General features: G+C 47.3%; 2 protein-coding genes across 3 annotated transcripts; both read left to right on the top strand.

Moving 5' to 3' along the window:
- The first annotated feature begins 1,357 nt into the window (after window positions 1-1,357).
- Window positions 1,358-5,399, top strand: LOC127003435 (phenoloxidase-activating factor 2-like). 2 transcript variants are annotated; one of them, XM_050870132.1, is made up of 4 exons: window positions 1,358-1,507; window positions 1,835-2,017; window positions 4,003-4,153; window positions 4,518-5,399. In XM_050870132.1, the coding sequence occupies exons 2-4, from the start codon at window positions 1,836-1,838 to the stop codon at window positions 5,319-5,321; spliced, it is 1,137 nt and encodes a 378-aa protein (XP_050726089.1). In that variant the 5' UTR covers window positions 1,358-1,507; window position 1,835; the 3' UTR covers window positions 5,322-5,399. The 2 variants fall into 2 exon arrangements, with proteins under 2 accessions (XP_050726089.1, XP_050726090.1); XM_050870133.1 differs by lacking the exon at window positions 1,358-1,507 and adding an exon at window positions 1,605-1,728.
- A 7,477-nt stretch (window positions 5,400-12,876) lies between these two features.
- On the top strand, window positions 12,877-19,295 carry LOC127003432 (phenoloxidase-activating factor 2-like). The gene is made up of 4 exons (XM_050870130.1): window positions 12,877-12,966; window positions 15,039-15,245; window positions 16,541-16,745; window positions 18,003-19,295. The coding sequence occupies exons 1-4, from the start codon at window positions 12,959-12,961 to the stop codon at window positions 18,798-18,800; spliced, it is 1,218 nt and encodes a 405-aa protein (XP_050726087.1). The 5' UTR covers window positions 12,877-12,958; the 3' UTR covers window positions 18,801-19,295.
- Window positions 19,296-19,395: the final 100 nt, after the last annotated feature.

Below are 19,395 nucleotides of genomic sequence, written 5' to 3'. Positions count from 1 at the left end.
CCTACAACCAGTGACAACACGCGGGAAAAACCGTGAGTAGCGAGGACGAGACCGGAGAGGACGAGAATGCCGTGTGAGTGTGTGTAAATCAACGTTGCCAAGTTATCGTACTCAGAACATCGCAATTATCAGTTCTAGGGACCGAAACTTTTCTACCCACACAGATAACGAGATTCCAGTTAAAGTTATCGCTAAAACCACTACTTATTGGCGTCTGTTTGCGATAGCTGTGAGCCAGAAACCGGGAAATACGACGTGCTGAGTGGCTGAGTACGATAATTTGTTAACGCTGGTGTAAAACTTCCCCCACTCGCCCATTATTCTTTTTTTCGTAGTGGGAATAAACGACGATGGAAAAAGGAAAAAAAAAATGATGGACAGATGAAGGCAAGGAATGGAAATGGTGATATAGAAACGCTTGGAGGGAAGGGAGTGTGTGTGTGTGTGTGTGTGTGTGTGTGTGAGAGAGAGAGAGAGAGAGAGAGAGAGAGAGAGAGAGAGAGAGAGAGAGAGAGGCTGGCTTGAGTGGAATGTGAGATGAGTGGGAGATGAATGTGAGATGAGTTGAAGATGAGTGGATGAGCCTCACGTAAGGGAATGGACAGCACGCACGCACACACGCACACACGCACGCACTTCCTTCTTCTCCCTCACCTGTCTACCAGCCACGTGTAACGGAGACAAAACAAACAAACAGACAAACAAACATCATCATCATCATCATCACAATCATGTCCCCCATCCTCTTCCATCCACTCTCCACCTCGCGTCTCTATCCGCCTCACAACGAAACCAATAACACACAGCGCCATCTGGACACCACGACCTGCTTCCCAAAATCCCCTGGTCACCCGCCCCTCGTTCCTCGTAATACCTGCAGGGTGACACAACGAGCAGAAAAACAGGTAACTCGCCATTCTAGGAAAATTCTGCGCCATACGTTTACATCATCATCTCCTCCTCCTCCTCCTCCTCCTCCTTCATCTCTTATGCAACTTCCATCACTGCCCTCCCTCGCTTCCCCTTCCTCCTTCCCACCTTCCCACCTTCCCTCTCCTCCACTTTCCTTCTTTCCTCCTCCTCCTCCTCTATGCATATATTTGTTACGTGTGTGTGTGTGTGTGTGTGTGTGTGTGTGTGTGTGTGTGGGTGGGTGGGGGTGGGAGGGTGAATTTCCCAACACACAGCCTGGCCATCGGTTTATCGCCAGTGATCGAGAAAGAGAAAAAAAAGCTTCCAGGAGTCGCCGAGGAAAACCCACCCCTCGCAGCACCGCCAGAACAGGTTGCAAGGCTAAGGGCTCGGCCAGGAGGAGCAAATTCATGGCTAATTGCATGGAGATGGCTGGCAAGTCCGGGGAGAAGGGGGGAGGAAGGGGGAGGGAGTGGGGAGCGCATGTATATATAGCCAGCGCTCGTGGTGTCGCCGTCCAGTAGTTGGCTAGTCGGCAGAGGAGCAGTAAACAACTTCTTATTCGTCTGATCCGCTGTATCCTCCCTCTGTTAAGGTAATTAGGACTTTGTTTCGACGCACCGGAGCCTCGTCACAAGGGCGCGGTGCACTTGCCCTGTGGGAGTCTTCACGAGTTTAGTTTCGGCTCACACGCCCGCTGAAGCACTGGCCCAGTTGTCTCAAAGGGACAGTCAAGGCCGCGGCGCAGAACACACACTGAGGCATATTGTGTTCACCTGCTGGACCGTCAGGTGAGGCGCGGCGTCCACAGTGAAAGTGAGTGCGTGTGGTATCCTTGACGACCGGCCGGTGCTTCAAGCGGGGCGGGGTGGGGCGCTGAGGGCGGGACTTGGGCGTTGGTTCATGAGTTGTGTGTTTCCAGGATGCGACAGCTGGTGGTCCTTGCTGTCCTGGTGGCCCTGGCCGCTGCGAGCCCCCGGGAGCGGCGCAGCGAGATTCTCCAGGAGTATGAAAAGTGTAGGGGCGGCGCCGGCGTGTGCGTGCCCTACTACCTGTGCCAGAACGATACCGTGGTCACCGACGGGGCGGGAATCATCGACATCAGGTGAGTGCCGTGAGGACTAACTGAAGAGTCTGCCTCCTCCTCCTTATCATCATCTTCATCATCATCCCTTCCTCTCCTCCCCTTTTCTACTCCAGTTGTTACCTTTGAGAAGAGTTTTACATGCCTGACGAAATCATTCCTCCTCGTCTTGCTTCTTCTCTTCCTCCTAATCCTCCTCCTTATCATCATCATCATCCCTTCCTCTCCTCCCCAGTTGTTACCTTTGAGAAGAGTTATTGCCTGACGAGACCATTCCTCCTCCTCGTCTTCCTGCTTCTCCTCCTTATCTTCCCTTCCGTTGGTAGTTCTTTCCTCTTTCCTACATAAATTCCATGCAGTTTTTCCATGCTGCATGGTTCTTTTTCCTTTCCTGCCAGCTTTGGCTGGAGGGATGGGGGGGTGGGGAAGAGCCTTCGCCTTTGCTATCCTTCATCTTCCACCTTTGATTAGATAGTTAGTGTAGCTTGTCACAAACAGCCTCGTAAAAAACAGCAGGTCTGCTGTTGTTTGTTCTTCCTTTGTGCTCCTTTGTGCTCTCTTCCCCTTCCTCTCATCCCCAGCTATTGTCTTTGAGGGTTTTTCCTATACCTCTCTTCCCTAGACATCCCCACGCTTTCCCCCTCATCCCTACACTTCCCTCCCCCTCCCTCCCCTTCCCAGCAGTGCACCGCCATGTCTAGCCGCTTAATAACTTCCCCCGTGACTCAGCCTTACACACACACACACACACACACACACACACACACACACACACACACACACGGCGGTCCTCACTCGCTTGCTTCCTCCTGCATCTACGTCTGTTCCATGTCCTTCAGTGACCCACCAACACCTCAATACTCCTTGGTCGTCACTTTCACCTCCCTGTTCACTTGGCATTCTGTCCCTGCTCAGTCTCGACACACCGGAAATAATGTCACTGTAGAGTAAATCAATCTTACTGCATTTTAGTGACTGGACGCAACTGGTGCAGAGGAAACATTAGGGATACAGTCTTAAACATTTGATAGCTAGAATTTTCATTGACTCACCCAATCCCATAAGTGATGATAATGGATACAGTCTTTAACATTTGATAGCTAGAATTTTCATTGACTCACCCAACCCCATAAGTGAAAATAAGGACGTTAACAGAAGAAGGAAAAAGAGGATAGGAAAATTCGTTACAAGACTACATAAGGTCCAACACCCATACATATTCTCCCCCTTCACACAATACGCCCATTCCTATACATTTCATTGACTCATCTAACCCCATAATTGAAGACGTTAGGAGAAGGAAAAAGAGGATAGGAATATTCGTTACAAGACTACATAAGGTCCAACACCCATACATATTCTCCACCCTTCACACAATACGCCCATTCCTATACACATCATTAACTCATCCAACCCTATAATTGAAGACGTTAAGAGAAGAAGATAGGAAGATTCGTTACAAGGCTACATAAAGTCCAACCACTGTTTCCTTTTTTTGTGCCCTTGAGCTTTATCCTTTGTTGTAAAAAAAAACAAAAAAATCTATACACATTCTCACCCTTCAGACTATACTCCCATTCCCATACTCCCATGACTACGAGTGGACATTCTTCCCCTACCTACACCCCTCCCATACACTCCCCTACACTTCCTCCACACTACGCTACACCCCACACACGATCACATGCTTTCTGACCCCCACTTCACCCTGACACACTTCACCTTCACTTCACCTGTGCACTTTTCTACGCTTCTAACCCAGCATTATACACTTCACCCAAACATCCTTACACTTCAATACACGCTTCTACACTTCTCTACACTCTCCGCACAGTACCATACACCTCTCTAGACCCACGCTTCACCCTGATACACTTACACATCACCCCACTTCTCTTCACATCCCATCTCTTCGTTTCCTCAGCATCCAATCATCTCCCCCTTCCCGCCACCCTCCCTCAGAACACACTCCCATGTCTCGACTCACCTCCCCTTCCCCCCACCAGGCTCGGGCCGGTCCAGGAGTGCCCCAACTTTATCCACACCTGCTGTAAGAATCCCGTCATCACCGCCACTCCGAAGCCTCCTCAAATCTACGAGCCCGTTTGCGGCATTAGGAACACTCAGGGCATCGATGTCAGGATCACGGGCTTCAAGGTGAGTGTTTGTGTGTGTGTGTGTGTGTGTGTGTGTGTGTGGGTGGGTGGGGGTGGGGGGGGTTGTATGTGGGTTTGTGTTAGTGGGTTTGTTTGTTTTGGTGTTTGTGTGCGTGTTTGTGTGTGTGGAGGTCGGCTATGCACAAAAGACTTCCCATAAAAAGAAGACAAGAAAATGCTGATAGAATGACCGTTTTCTTTATCAATGTTTGTCTTGTAAATTCTGACAATCGTTCTCTTTCATGTTCTCTTATTCAATACAAAAGAAGGTCACGTCCCTGTCAACCGTATCCATCCATCATGTTTTGACCTGAAGAGAGAGAGAACACATCCACCTGACCGTTCTTTCCCTTCCTTCCTTCCAGTCCAACGAGACCCAGGTGGGCGAGTTCCCGTGGATGGCCGCCGTGCTCAAGAAGGAGGTCGTGTCGGGCGAGGAGATCAACCTCTACGTGTGCGGCGGCTCCCTCATCCACCCGTCCATCGTCATGACCGCCGCCCACTGCGTTTACAAGCACGCCGGCAGCCCCTCCCCCTACCGCGTGCGCCTCGGGGAGTGGGACACGCAGAACGAGTACGAGCCCTACAAGCACCAGGAGCGTAACGTGGTACAGGTTATCACCCACCCGAAGTTCAACCCCAGCAACCTCCACAACGACTACGCCCTCCTCAAGCTTGAATACCCCGTTGAGCTGTCCCTTAACGTGAACCCAATCTGCCTGGACAACAGCCCGTCCATCAAAGACCCTAAACATGACTGTGTGGTCACCGGCTGGGGCAAGGACAGGTTCGGCAAGGCGGGTGTCTTCCAGAATGTGCTCAAGAAGATTGATCTCCCCTTCTACTATTTCGACGCCTGCCAGAACGCGCTCCGCACCACCAGGCTGGGACCTTTCTTCAAGCTGGACCCGTCCTTCCTGTGTGCCGGCGGCCAGGAGGGCAAGGACTCCTGCAGCGGCGACGGAGGCTCCCCGCTCGTGTGCCTGGACTCGAGCAAGAGCCAGTACGTGCAGATCGGCATGGTGGCGTGGGGCATCGGCTGCGGCACGGGCGGCATCCCGGGGGTGTACGCCGACGTGCTCTACGGCTACGACTGGATCCTGAATGAGGCCCCCAAGCTGCTGTCGGACGTGGATCGGCCCGTAACCGACTACTGGAAGTACGCTTAACGCCGCCCCTCCCCGCACACGCGCCTCAAGTGACGGAATGTAATTTATATGCTGCGACAATGAAGTAAATTTACAGTACTGTGTTGTATTAGTCCACCTGACAGGGAGGGCGAGAAGACAGGTGTGAGTGTTCTCGTGTCCTCCCCCCCCACATACACCTTTACCCTGGATCGTGGCGTAAAAGCTAAGGGTGCGGCCACACTACACGCAGTTTGCTGGGAGGGTAGAGGGTAGCGGGACGCCTAGCGGGTCAGAGGCAAGAACATACACATGTTATCGAATACGAGTGGCCATATAGGACGGGGGAAGCGGGTTACCTCCAAGCTTACCCGCTATCCGCGTCCTGTATGGCCACTTCAATTAGATAATTTGTTCTTGCCTCTGACCCGCTAGGCGTCCCGCTACCCTCTACTCTCAACCCTCTACCCACAGCACGCGGTTTGCTGGGATGGTTGAGGGTAGCGGGACGCCTAGCGGGTCAGTGGCAAGAACAAACACATAGAATGACCGTTTTCTTTATCAATGTTTGTCTTGTAAATTCTGACAATCGTAGTGTTTCATGTTCTCTTATTCAATACAAAAGAAGGTGACATCACTATCAACCGTTTCCATCCATCACGTTTTGACCTGAAGAGAGAGAGAACACATCCACCTGACCGTCTATCAGATAACAGCCCGAATGACTCCGCCTTGCACTTCACCTATACACTTCACTACACTTCTCTACGCTTGCCACCCGGCTTATTCAATACAAAAGAAGGTCACGTCCACATCCACCTGACCGTCTATCAGATAACAGCCCGAATGACTCAGCCTTGCACTTCACCTATACACTTCACTACACTTCTCTACGCTTTCCGCCCAGCTTCAAAGGCCGGCATTACAAGTCACTTTTGCTTCTCACATCAGCTATTTCTAAAGGTCAAAGAAGGGATCAAATGAGTTCTAATGAGTGTTCTTTTCGGTTCATGGTACATAGGAAGGGTCAAACTACCACCAGGGCCAAAAAAATACTCCTGGAATTTTTTTTTTTTTTTTTTTACAACAAAGGAGGCAGCTCAAGGGCACACAAAAAAAGAAAACAATAATAAAAAAAAAGCCCGCTACTCGCTGCTCCTAAAGTAAAACAAAAGAGGTGGCCGAAAGGAAGATCAAATACAGAAATGTCCCAATGGAAATGCCCCAAACACCTACGAAAGCCTTGTCAAAGCTGTGAACTCGGGCGACGAAATGTTTGGTAATACGGCCCATAACACTTCTCTAGAGCCACACTACACCTTGATGCACTTACACTTCACCCCTACTTCACGTATACTCTTCTCTACACAACACAACCCCCCCCCCCCCCCCCCGCCAAGCACCATACACGACTACACCTTCGCTTCACCCTGTGGCTTGAAGGTCTCCCCCAGCCCACGCTTTCTCAAGGCTTGGACAACTGCCCTTACCCTCCCCTACCCTTACCCTCCCCTACCCTACCTCTCCTCCCGAAATTGACCTCTCTTTTTGGACACTCCTTTGACCTCTATTCAGGAGCAGTAAGTAGCGGGCTTTTGTTTTTATATTTTTCTTTACGCCCTTGAACTGTCTCCTTAGCTGTAAAAAAATAAATAAATAAATAAACGCTATCGAAGAGACACCCAGACCTTCGCGGGGTGACCTGAACGCCCTGTCTACTGTTCATGTTCGTGGGCAATGCTACAAATTATGAGACAGAGGCATCATTCAGGTTAAACATTTCTTGAAGACTTCGATGTATAAAAACAATCTTTGATGCCTATATATAAACTTTGGTACCTAAATATAAGAAAACATCTGTCTGGGCTATTAAGTGACTGTATTCCCTCCTGCCTACGACTTAAACACTATCAAGACGAGAGTAACCAGAGTCAAGGCGCCTCTCTAAATGACTTTGGTACCTAAATATAAGAAAACATCTGTCTGGGCTATTAAGTGACTATTTCCTCCTGCCTACGACTTAAACACTATCAAGACAAGAGTAACCAGAGTCAAGGCGCCTCTCTAAATAACTTTGGTACCTAAATATAAGTAAACATCTGTCCTGCCTACTACTTAAACACTATCAAGACGAGAGTAACCAGAGTCAAGGCGCCTCTCTAAATGACTTTGGTACCTAAATATAAGAAAACATCTGTCTGGGCTATTAAGTGACTATTTCCTCCTGCCTACGACTTAAACACTATCAAGACGAGAGTAACCAGAGTCAAGGCGCCTCTCTAAATGACTTTGGTACCTAAATATAAGAAAACATCTGTCTGGGCTATTAAGTGACTGTATTTCCTCCTGCCTACGACTTAAACACTATCAAGACGAGAGAGTCAAGACGCCTCTCTAAATGACTTCGGCCTTCGTTTTGTACTCTTCAACGGAACCCTATTAGCAGGAGCAGCGCCATTGCGACTTTTTTTTTTTTTTTTTTTTTGCCACTTTGATCTACCTTTCTTGTAAATAACACACACACACACACACACACACACAGGCTGACACACTGACATAATTTCAACACAAAAGTATCCCGGTCTGCCCTTTCCCCGCGATCATTCTGCTATCATCGCTAAAACAAGCCAACAAGATGATATGTATTTCCCTGGTTGCTAATTAAATTTCCACACGGGAGAACAAGGTTAGCTGACGAGAGGGTGGGAGAAAATCATATTATAAGTTGCGGTTTTCCCCTCCCTTATGAATGCTTCGCGGGGTAACTAAAAATATTTCGACGAGGTAATTTAATTGAGTTTGGGCGGAGAGGCGGCAACGGAGGAGCGGAGGGGATGTGGCACCAGTGTACGGAAACTCATTCAGATACGTTGTCTCAAACCTTATAATGCGAGCGAACAATAACGTTATATCACTTTGGAGATTTAAGTGTCTGAGGAAGGTCACTAGTGCTTACGAGATTGCTTATGTCATAGGTTCCTTGCATTCATCGCCACCACTACCACCAAGTACAGACGAAACATTATGTAACTTTTGACATATTACGACAGGAAGAGGAGGGAGGGAGGGAGAAATGCGTTGAGAGGGAGATGGAAATGAAGATGAGGAGAAAATGGGTGGAAGGGAGATAAGAAGGAAGGAGATGAGGAGAAGAAACTATTGAAAGGGAGAGAGAGAAAGGAAAAGGAGGAGGAGAAATGGTGGAAGGGAGAAAAGGAAGATAAGGAGAATGGGATGAAGGGAGATAGGAAGGAGAAGATGTGGAGGAGAGAGAGAGATAGAAAGGAAGAAGATGAAGAGGAGAATAACTGATGGAAGGGAGAGAGAGAAAGGAAAAGGAGGAGGAGAGATGGTGGAAGGGAGAAAAGGAAGATAAGGAGAAGGAGAATGGGATGAAGGGAGATAGGAAGGAAGAAGATGAGGAGGAGAAGAAACTGATGGAAGAGAGAGAGAAAGGAAAAGGAGGAGGAGAGAAAAGGAAAATAACGAGGAGAATGGGATGAAGGGAGATAGGAAGGAAGAAGATGAGGAAAAAAATTAGAGAGAAAAGGAAAATAAGGATAAGGAGAATGGGATGAAGGGAGATAGGAAGAAGATGAGGAGGAGAATAACTGATGGAAGGGAGAGAGAAAGGAAAAGGAGGAGGAGAGAAAAGGAAGATAAGGAGAAGGAGAATGGGATGAAGGGAGATAGGAAGGAAGAAGATGTGGAGGAGAGAGAGATAGACAGAAAGAAAGATGAGAACAGTGAGTTTAGAAAGACACGCAAGTCCCAGCACACACAGACTCATCCTCACCCATCACCCATCACCCAACACGCCCACTCCACTTCTCTACTCTATTCAGGAGCAGTAAGTAGCGGGCTTTTTTTTTTCATTATTTTTTTTTGACGCCCTTGAACTGTCTCCTTTGCTGTAAAAAAGTATAAAAATAGACTTCGATCATCTATAACTCGGATCCTTTATCTGCTCTCGTCTTAAGGCCAAGGAAAGGTTGAGTTCTTGAGGGATGATGCGAGGAGGAGAGAGGATAGCTGTATATACGAGTGGGCATCCTCTAACTCTTTATAGGAGCAGTGAGTAGCGGGCTTTTTTTCACATTTGTTGCCTTTTTTTATGCCTCTGCTGTAAAATAAATAAATAAATAAAAAAATAAAAAAAATGAAATAAAATAAATCCTTACCCCCATACATCCTCCTCATTACACATGCTCCCTTACATCCTTTTTTTATGCCTCTGCTGTAAAATAGATAAATAAATAAATAAATAAAAAAATGAAATAAAATAAATCCTTACCCTCACACATCCTCCTCCTTACACATCCTCCCTTACATCCCCCCCCCCCCCCTACCACCACAGGATCTGGCTCTCCTACCTAACCTTTCCACATCACTAGACAACACAGGAAACCCACACAACGAAGCACGATACTGATTCTAGGAAAAAAAAAAAAAATAAAGGGGGAAAAAATATTGGACCTGTCACGCTTCACTCAAAACGTTTTCCACTCCAAATATTTTCCCGGTTTTTGGTCTTTTCTTCATCATGGCTCAGAGGAACGAAAGAAAAATAGACGGTGCAGGGTTCGATACCGCATACATTTTCCCGACTCTAGATTTTTAGTATCGTGTTGAATTGTTTTTTTTTATTTTTCACTTATTTTTTTTTCAACCCCTTTTAACCTGTCCATCCGTCACGTACCTGTCCACGCCCACCGGAAGTAAAAGTGATCGATACATCCTACCTGTCAATACATCTGAGATAATTATTAGGGGAGGGAGGGAAGGAGGGAGGGGATGCGTTGAGGGAGAAGATAAATTATGCAAGAAAAATGAGAAGGAGGATTAATGGAAGGGAGATTTGAAGGAAGGAAGGAGATGACGAGGAGAATAACTGATGAAAGGGAGAGAAAGGAAAAGGAGGATTGGAAAAAGGGAGAGAAGGAGTGGAAGGGAGAACTGGTGGAAAAGAGAGAGAGAGAGAGAGAGAGAGAGAGAGAGAGAGAGAGAGAGAGAGAGAGAGAGAGAGAGAGAAAAGAAGATGAGGAGAATAGTGAGGTGAGAGATACAATGACAATGATGGTGGCGGTGATAGTGAAGAGGGTGATGATGATGATGGTGATGACGAGGGCCTCACCGCTGACGTACATATTAGAGGAGAGGGAACGAAAAAAAGAAAAAAATGTCTATGAAAAAGCTCGATGCGGTTGATTTTCCTCTCCGTCACCCAGCTGTCAACCACATCCGCCCCCCCCGCTCCTCACCCTTATATTTTCCCCTAACAATTTTTTTTTTTTTTGGGGGGGGGGGGGACTTCGTGGTATATCGGCCCCCCCCCCTCCTTTTCACGCTCTCAATCTCTTATTTTGTCGTTTTTTTTATCTTTTTTTTTTTTACTGCCTCCTTTCTTCTTTTTTTACTCCTCCTCCTCCTCTTCCTCTTTCTTCCTCACCTCCTTCTTCTTCTTCCAACTCACTCTTTCATTTTTGCTTCATTTTCCTATCTTCCCCTTTGTTATCCATTTCATCGTTCTCATCTTTATTCCTTCTTCTTTTCTTGTTTTCTTCTTTTTTACTCCTTCCCTTCTTTCCCTTTCTTCCTCACCTTCTTCATTTTTGCTTCCTTTTCCTATCTTCCCCTTTGTTATCCATTTCATCGTTCTCATCTTTACTCTTTCTTCTTTGCTTCCCTATCTTCTTTCCATCTTCTTTATTCCCTTTTCCTCTCCTCCCTCTCTTCTTCCCTTCCAGTGGCTTTATCTCAAATCCTCTCTTCATCATCTTCCTCCTTTCCCTTTATCTTCTTTACTCCCCTCGTCACGGCTTCCCCCTTTTACTATCTATATCTCCCCTCTTCCGAATCGCAGCCCAGCCACTCATCCCTTCAATCCATTTGGTCACCCTTCCTTTCCTTTCCCTTACCTGCAGTTCTCTTCCCTTCCCTTCCTTTCTCTTCTCTTCCCTTCCCTTCCTTTCCTTTCCCTTCCCCTCAGTTCCCTTCCTTTCCCTTACCTGGAGTTCTCTTCCCTTTTCTTCTCTTCCCTTCCCTTCCTTTCCTTTCCCTTCAGTTCCCTTCCTTTCCCTTACCTGCAGTTCTCTTCCCTTCCCTTCTCTTTCTCATCTCTTCCCTTTCCTTCCTTTCCTTTCCCTTCCCCTCAGTTCCCTTCCCTTCTCTTCTTTCCTTTCTTTCCCTTCCCTTACCTTCAGTTCCCTTCTCTTCCTTTCCCTTCCCTTCCTATCTTTATCTCCTGTCATCTCTCTTTCTCCCCTTCCCTTACCCTTTCTAGTCCCTTCTCCCCTTTCCTTACCCTCCCCATCCCCTTCTTCTCCCCTTCTTACATATCCATATCCATCCTCCCCCTTCACCTTCCTCCACCATCACCTCCTCACCTCCCCTACCACCCCCTCCTTTCTCCCCCCCCCCTAAAACCCCCTTCTCCCCCCTTCACCGCATTTTCCCGGCTCGCCCAATGACTCAAAACATTCCTACGTTAAAGTTGAACGTGACACAGATCGATAAATAAGTAAATAGATAAATGAATAAATAAAAGGGAGAAGATAATTGAATAAGGGAATAAAGAAAGGAAATAATATAGTAATCTAAATCAGTTATTAGTTAATGTGTTTAGTTGATTTTTTTATTGTTATCTCTAATCACTCCCCCTTCACAGTATATACAAGCTTTATTAACAGCCTAAAATGTTATCAGACGTTTTATTATTTTTCCTTATGTAGCTCTCTCTCTCTCTCTCTCTCTCTCTCTCTCTCTCTTTTTATTTATTGTCGCTACATACAAATATATTTCATGTCATTGAGTGTCTTGCTATTGCTTTTTTATAATTATCTCGTCAAAACACACACACACACACACACACACACACACACACACACATACTCCCCCCCCCACACACACACACTATACAAACACACTATCACACCACCCATCGAAGCTTCAGAGCGCCTTATTGCTGCTTTTTTTTTATATTTTTTTTATAGATATCTCGTCAAAACACACATATACACACACACACACACACTCCCTCCCCCCCCCCCACATACACACACACACACTATACAAACACACCATCACAGCACCCATCGAAGCTTCATCGCGTCCTTAGCTTCGTCAAGGGGAAATACACATGTCATTCCCGCAGGTCACGAGTCGCCTCCCTCCAGAGCGGTCGGCTTCCCACACCGCCACGCCCCCCCCGTCCCGGCTCCATCCATGCGAAAAAGGGAAAAAAATGGAAGAAATAAAAAAAATCGGAAAAGTCACACCGGAAAAGATACCGTCAGTCGCAGGAGATTCGACCACAGACATTAAAATCTTCCTTCTGTTAACCGTATCACTGCCGTTTTTTTGTCCCTTCCCTCTTCTAGTTCCTTCGTCTTAGTGTACTGAAACAAAGAAAACAACAGCATCGTCAGGCAGTAAAGGCGAATCTATACATAACAAACAGCACAAACAACAATAGCCATGTCACCGTGTCCTATGAGTGTCCCTGGCTGGCCCCCCTCCCCCCTTCACCCCCCCCCCTAGGCACTGGCGGAGGGTGTGTATATATAAAGGTCTCGAAGGTGTCAAAGTCAGCTCGTTTGTCGCCATTCGTGCAGTGAGAGCCGAGGACCCAGGAGTTTCCCTTCGCACCTGTTCGTCTGTGCCTGTCTCTCCACCTGTTGATGTTCAGGTAACTCTACGTACAGTCGGTAGAAGAAGTATCGAACACCTTTGCGTCGACTGAACAGAAATTGAGCGAATCCTATTGACATGGTTTTGTGTCGGTTCGGTAGGTACCAGTGGCTCGTGTCTACTCATTGGCACCCACCTAACCAACACAGCACCATGTCTATAGATTTCGCGCAAAGTCTGTTCAGTTGACTATTGGGTGTTCGATACTTTTTTTGCCGACTGTACACTGCTTCTGCGGGGAGAGCTCGGGGAAATCACGATCCCTCAGAGTAATAATAATAATAACCTCACAATAAAAATACTTATAAGACTGTTCCGTATAAAGGTTTAGTATTGAAAGGAATGAGGGAGCAAAATAACTGATTAACTCTTGCATTATTGAGTTGGACAGCTTATAAGTCAAGAGAAACCACGATCCCTCAGAGTAGATATGTTTTTTTTTTTTTTTTTATGTGTGTAGTGGTGGTAGTGTTCTGTTCCTCAAAGTTTTTCTGGTGCAACGCGGTTTTCTTTCACGGTTTTTTCTTCCTACGCTTTTTTTTTGCGTAAAGTGGAGTTACTGGTGTCTCCTAGTGGTGGTATTCTTCAATTATTTTCCTGGTGCAACGCGGTTTTGTGTCACTTTTTTTTCTTTTCCTACGCTTTTTTTTTTTGCGTAGAGTGTTTTTTTTTTGCGTAGAGTGGAGTTACTGGTGTCTCCTAGTGGTGGTGTTCTTCATTTTTTTTCCTGGTGCAACGCGGTTTTGTGTCACTTTTTTTCTTCTTACGCCTTTTTTTGTGTGCGTAATAAGTGGCAGCGTTACTGGTGTCTTCTAATCGTGGTGTCCTTCAATTTTTTTTTTTTTTTCTGGTGACGCTGTTTTGTTTCACGTTTTTTTTCCTTCACATAATTTGGACAATACTCCTTAATTAAAGCATACGTCTCCATGGATAGATATTTGCTTATGCGTGCTGACTGAACATTTTTTAAGGGGTAGTACTTTTGCTGTGCTCCATTTTTTTTTTCTCTCTCTCTGACCGATGTTGGACTTTTGATGTTAAACTCGCCCGTCGAATTTGGTAGTTTCGTTGGCTTTCTCGGCGCAAAAACATACACTCTCGCAACATGTTCTTAGTCGAATCTTCGCTAAAAACTTTAAAACACTATGGGCCATCATCTTAAAACGAGCAAACATGACACTAACACTATCGCATCACTGAAAGACAACAATAACACATTAGTAACCAGCCCACAACACAAAGCACAAATACTCAACACACAACAACACAACCTGACGCCAAACATGCCACACAGCCCCTTCCCCCCGATAGCCCCCCTTAACATTACGACTAACGGAGTACAGAAATTACTGGAAGGACTTGACACTTCTAAATCCACAGGCCCCGACAACATTTCCACCTTCATCCTCAAACCTCTCGGAGCCCAAGTCCACATATCTGCCAAGGCTTTCGTAGGAGGTGTGGGCCTTTCCATGGCTAGTTTTATGACTGTGGTGGTAGTTTGACAAAGATTCTGTATTATGAACGTGAAAAAAGTCATGAGAACGCGTTTCACCTCGTTTTTTGGCCTGTAGAAATAACTGATGTGAGAGTTGAAAGCGTCTAAGGCCCCGTTCACACTCTGCCGACTCTGGGCCACGACAACCCAGCGGCTTTTAGGTCCCCTTCACACTGCCGACTCAGCATATAGCCATCGTTTCTTGACCTCTTTCCGACCATGTGCGACCCTTTCACATCAGCATTTCACACCCATAACCTCGTGTACTCTGAGTCGTTGGGTTGTCGTGGCCCAGAGTCAGCACAGTGTGAACAGGGCCTAAGAGTACCGACCTATATGTATGAGAATCGGCGAGGTTACTTCAGCGGCGCCGATCTCAAGTGTCATGTGGGTTTCCAGGAGCGATGTAGAATTTCGAAGTAGTACAAATAATATGAAACACAAAGCCTGTAACCCGAACACACCTCAGACACCACAAGAGGAAGCAGAAATGGAGTAACTTTATATATCATTACTATTATCAAAACACGAAGCAAGAGGAGGAGATGGAAGAGTATAATGTGTGCTTGCAGGATGAGGCGTGTGGCCCTCCTGGTGGCTCTGGCTCTTGGGGTGTTGGTGGCTCTCGCAGCAGCCGCCAGCCCAAGGGAGCGTCGACAGGCGGCCGGCGCGACCCAGGATTACGGGGCGTGCAAGAACAATACAGGTGTGTGTGTGCCCTACTACCTGTGCAAGGACGGCCAGGTGATAAAGGACGGGGATGGAATCATAGACATCAGGTGAGTCTCAAGTTATTTATCCTTTTCTGTTTGTTCTCTGGATGGAAGATGTAATATGCGAGCCTTTTTTTTCTTCTTTTCTCTCACTGTTTTTTTCTTGCCTTTGAAGTGTCACCTTACTCTATTAGGGGACACACAGACACACCCACACCCACACCCACCGACTGCCATGCTGACCTCTCTTTCGGCCACCTCTTTTGATTCTTTTTTTGGGGGGAGCAGCGAGTAGCGGGCTTTTTTTTTTTAATTTATCTATTATTGTTTCCTTTTTTGTGTGTGCCCTTGAGTTGTCTCCTTCGTTGTAAAAAAAAACAGAGACAAAACTTTCACCTCAAGCACACACTTCCTCTCCTCGTCTCATGGTCATTTTTACTTCACTCATGAGGAAGGAAACGGATATCGTGCAGAACGTTCCTACTGTTTCCCTTCCACTGGTAACCTCTATGGCGACAACCTTAAGTCCTTCTACTTCACACATTCCCTCCTTCGTAAGATATAATACGTGCAAGGAAGGAGCTTCAAGGCGTCTCTGGAAAGATGTGTTTGATATTTTCGGCAACTTTCTTTTTTGTTGTTTCAGGATCGGCACGCATGACAAGGTTGCTCTGTAAGTTTCTTTTTTTTTTTTTTTAGAGCAAAGGAGACGGCTCAAGGGCAACAAAAAGAGTGCTGAGAGAGAGAGAGAGAAAAGAAGCCCGCTACTCTCCGCTCCTTACTATATAAAAAAAGCAAGAACAAAAGACGCAAAGTTAATGGCGTAGACTTAAATATTTTACCATCGTCAGACACAGGAATTGGTGGAGTCGGAGTTTTAGAGAAGTAAAGACACTATGAGAGACAAAACTGGTAACCCCGACGCACCGACGACAACACAAGACGGAATAGAAATGGCCTAGCTTTATATATTCTTACCGTTTTTAAACAGAGCATTAATGAAAGGAGGGGGAAGACTACAGATACTTTAAAACACTAAAGACATTACCATTGTTTCTTATGTTAACCCTCACAGTGCCTAACTTTTATTTAATGAGAAGGAAACATCCCCCGTCGCTACACACACACACACACACACACACACACACACACACACACACACACACACACACACACGAGTCATACATACACCACAGCACCCACTATAAATAAAATTCGTCTGCGCCACTAACGGACTGGGGCCATCTAAGAGGACTATAGGCAGCACTTAAAACACAAACAAACAAGAAAACACACACACACACACACAAACACACACACACACACGACAGGACCGGCCTCTAACTTTGTCCTTTACCCAGAGTTGGCGGGAAGACAAACTCCCAGGAGTGCTTGAGTTACCTGGACGTGTGCTGCGGGCCAGGTGCCGTGCTGGCCTCCACCACCACCACCACGACCACCACCACCACCACCCAGGCCTCCGCCACCACCACCACCGCCCCCTACCAGGCCTTCTGCGGCAAGAGGAACGTCAACGGCATCGATGTCAAGATTCAGGGGTTTAAGGTATGTGTGTGTTTGTGTTTGTGTTTGTGTTTGTGTGTGTTTGTGTGTTAGTAGCGTATGTCATGATCCAGGATTCAAGGCAGAGCGAGCGCGTTTGTGAAATATTTAGTCTCCCATAAAACATTGCAACGATCGTTTTCTACAGCAACCGTCGCTTTCACAGAGAACGATTTTTAAGGACATACACCGTCTAACATACGAGAGGGACGGGTAGATTTGGGGGCACAGAATGAAGCTGCGCGTGGCCTCGGTGCTCATCTCCGACGCATTGACCCATGAATCTGTGGTGCGAAGAACACATCACCCCGGGACACAGTGAGCCATCCGGGTGACCACAGTTTACTTTCCCAGGTTTATCTAGGTACCCATTTCTCGACCAGTCTGCAAGCGGAGGATGAACAGCTGGGTGGACTGCATGCCGGCTACCCGGGCTGGGACTCTTGGCCGGATTGTTAAACACTTCCTCGCCCAAGCCCACATATTTGACGAGGGTTTCACAGGAGTTGTGGGCCTTTCCAGGGGTAGTTTAATGACCCTGGTGGTAGTTTGACCCTTCTTCTGTACCTTGAACCTAGAAAAACACTCATTATAACCCGACTGATCTCCATTTTGGCCTTTGGAAATTGTTGATGTGAGAGGCAGGGTCGTCTAAAAATACCAACCTCTACCCAACGTTGCCAGATTGTCGCACTCAGCATCATGTTTGCCGATTTCCGACCCCCAAACTGCCTCCTCGACCCCGATAACTGCCTTCATTTATAGTTATCGTTAAAATGGTTAATTATTGATGTTTTTTTGGCAAGTTATGGCTCAGAAACCGGTAAATACGAGGCTCTGAGTACGGTAATCTGGCGCCGGTGCTCTAACCCAGGTCCGTGAATTCGTAACTAAGCATGATAACCACTTCGCCACGGAGTTCACCAGGGCAAACCTATTAGTCGGCTCTTCTGGAACGATAGGGTGTTGGGTAGTATTTCGCCTGTTCAGTTCAGTTCAGTTGATGGGGCGAAGTACTATAGCCTTTGTAACGGTACTTCTGTCAGCAGTATTTTTCACTGTGGGTTCTGCTTCTGTATTTTGATTTATCTTTATTCCAGATTTCATACAGTTCTTATTATTCTCAATGTCTTGTTTACTCAGTTGTGTTGCAAAGTCAGTTGTGTCTCAGGGCGATGATTTCTGAGGCACAGTGCCGGCAGAAGTGTTCCAAGGTCACCCGCAGAGCCCAGGCCGCTAACACAGACGCTCTTCCCACAGGACAACCAGGCCCAGTACGCGGAGTTCCCGTGGATGGCTGCCGTGCTGCATAAGACCTACGAGGAAGACGTGCTCGTGAACCTGTACGTGTGCGGCGGCTCCCTCATCCACCCGTCCATCGTGCTGACGGCGGCCCACTGCGTCAACAAGTTCAAGAGTCTCGCGTCGCATGTCCGCGTCCGACTCGGGGAATGGGACACGCAGAGGACCTATGAGCCTTACCCACACCAGGATCGGGACGTGGCCGCCGTGGTTATTCACCCGGGCTTCCACCCCGGCAACCTAGCCAACGACTTCGCCCTCCTGTACCTCGCCCAGCCTGCTGTCCTCGGCAAGAACGTGGGCCTCATCTGCCTCGAGAAGATTAACTACCTGAACTCCAACACCACCTGCGTCGTCACCGGCTGGGGCAAGGACAAGTTTGGGGCCGAGGGCGTGTTTCAGAACGTGCTCAAAACGGTGAACCTGCCTTTTGTTGCCCACCCGGCATGCCAGAACAAGCTTCGCACCACAAGGCTGAGTAAGTACTTCATGCTGCACCCGTCCTTCCTCTGTGCCGGCGGCGAGACGGGGAAGGACTCATGCAGCGGCGACGGCGGCTCCCCACTCATGTGTAAGAGCCCAGAAACTAGCAGCTACGTGCAGGCCGGCATCGTGGCGTGGGGCATCGGCTGCGGCACCGGCGGCGTCCCTGGGGTGTACGCCGACGTGTCCTTTGGCTACGACTGGATTGTGTCAGAGTCCGATAAGCTGCTGAAGAATACCGACGGGTACCACCCCGGCTACTGGGAGGGTTAGGGCGTGATGCCGCACTGCCCCACGCCCCTGCCCCAGCGACTCGCCCGCCCTCGCCACTCTCGCTGCAGGAGGTCCTCGAGGGTTCAGTGACAGTATAAGCTAAGAAAGTAAACACAATGACTCCCAAAGCCTAAGACAAAAACCGCAATATGGCCAAAATTTCAGTAAATGTCTTTCTTTGCGACCCTCTGACCAACTCCACTCAATTTACTTACGGGCTTCTTTGTTTTCATGGCGGGCTTTTTCGTTTTCTTATATTTGTGCCCTTGAGCTGCTTCCTTTACTGTAAACAAATAAATAAATACCGTCACTGGATCATCGAGTCTCCTCCAGCACAGCGAGCAAAGTTGAAAAAATGAAGAAAAAAAAAAGTACCATTATTATAGAAGTCTCCGTCGAGCAGTAGTAATCGTAGATGTTATTGTACTGATATAATTGCACTGTAGTTTTGTTTTGCATATTGTATTTACCACATAAAAGGGTACTACACAAATATTCGGCCTCACATTCATTTCTTCTATCATATCCCGTCTCCCGCTAACGCCATCACCCTAATCGAAGCATTCACAGCCAAAGAAGGAGAAGGAGGAAGATA

Source organism: Eriocheir sinensis, chromosome 25, assembly GCF_024679095.1.
Source record: "Eriocheir sinensis breed Jianghai 21 chromosome 25, ASM2467909v1, whole genome shotgun sequence".
In the NCBI taxonomy this organism is placed as follows: Eukaryota; Metazoa; Arthropoda; class Malacostraca; order Decapoda; family Varunidae; genus Eriocheir; species Eriocheir sinensis.
Note: the sequence above shows the minus strand (reverse complement) of the source record. Positions and strands in the feature narration are given on the sequence as shown.

Bases quoted from the DNA above. Each gene is read 5' to 3' on its own strand.
- LOC127003435 (XM_050870132.1), top strand. From the start codon at position 1,836: ATGCGACAGCTGGTGGTCCTTGCTGTCCTGGTGGCCCTGGCCGCTGCG. The intron at 2,018-4,002 runs GTGAGTGCCGTG...TCCCCCCACCAG, and splicing joins GCGGGAATCATCGACATCAG to GCTCGGGCCGGTCCAGGAGT. The intron at 4,154-4,517 runs GTGAGTGTTTGT...CCTTCCTTCCAG, and splicing joins TCAGGATCACGGGCTTCAAG to TCCAACGAGACCCAGGTGGG.
- LOC127003432 (XM_050870130.1), top strand. The intron at 15,246-16,540 runs GTGAGTCTCAAG...TCCTTTACCCAG, and splicing joins GATGGAATCATAGACATCAG to AGTTGGCGGGAAGACAAACT. The intron at 16,746-18,002 runs GTATGTGTGTGT...CTCTTCCCACAG, and splicing joins TCAAGATTCAGGGGTTTAAG to GACAACCAGGCCCAGTACGC.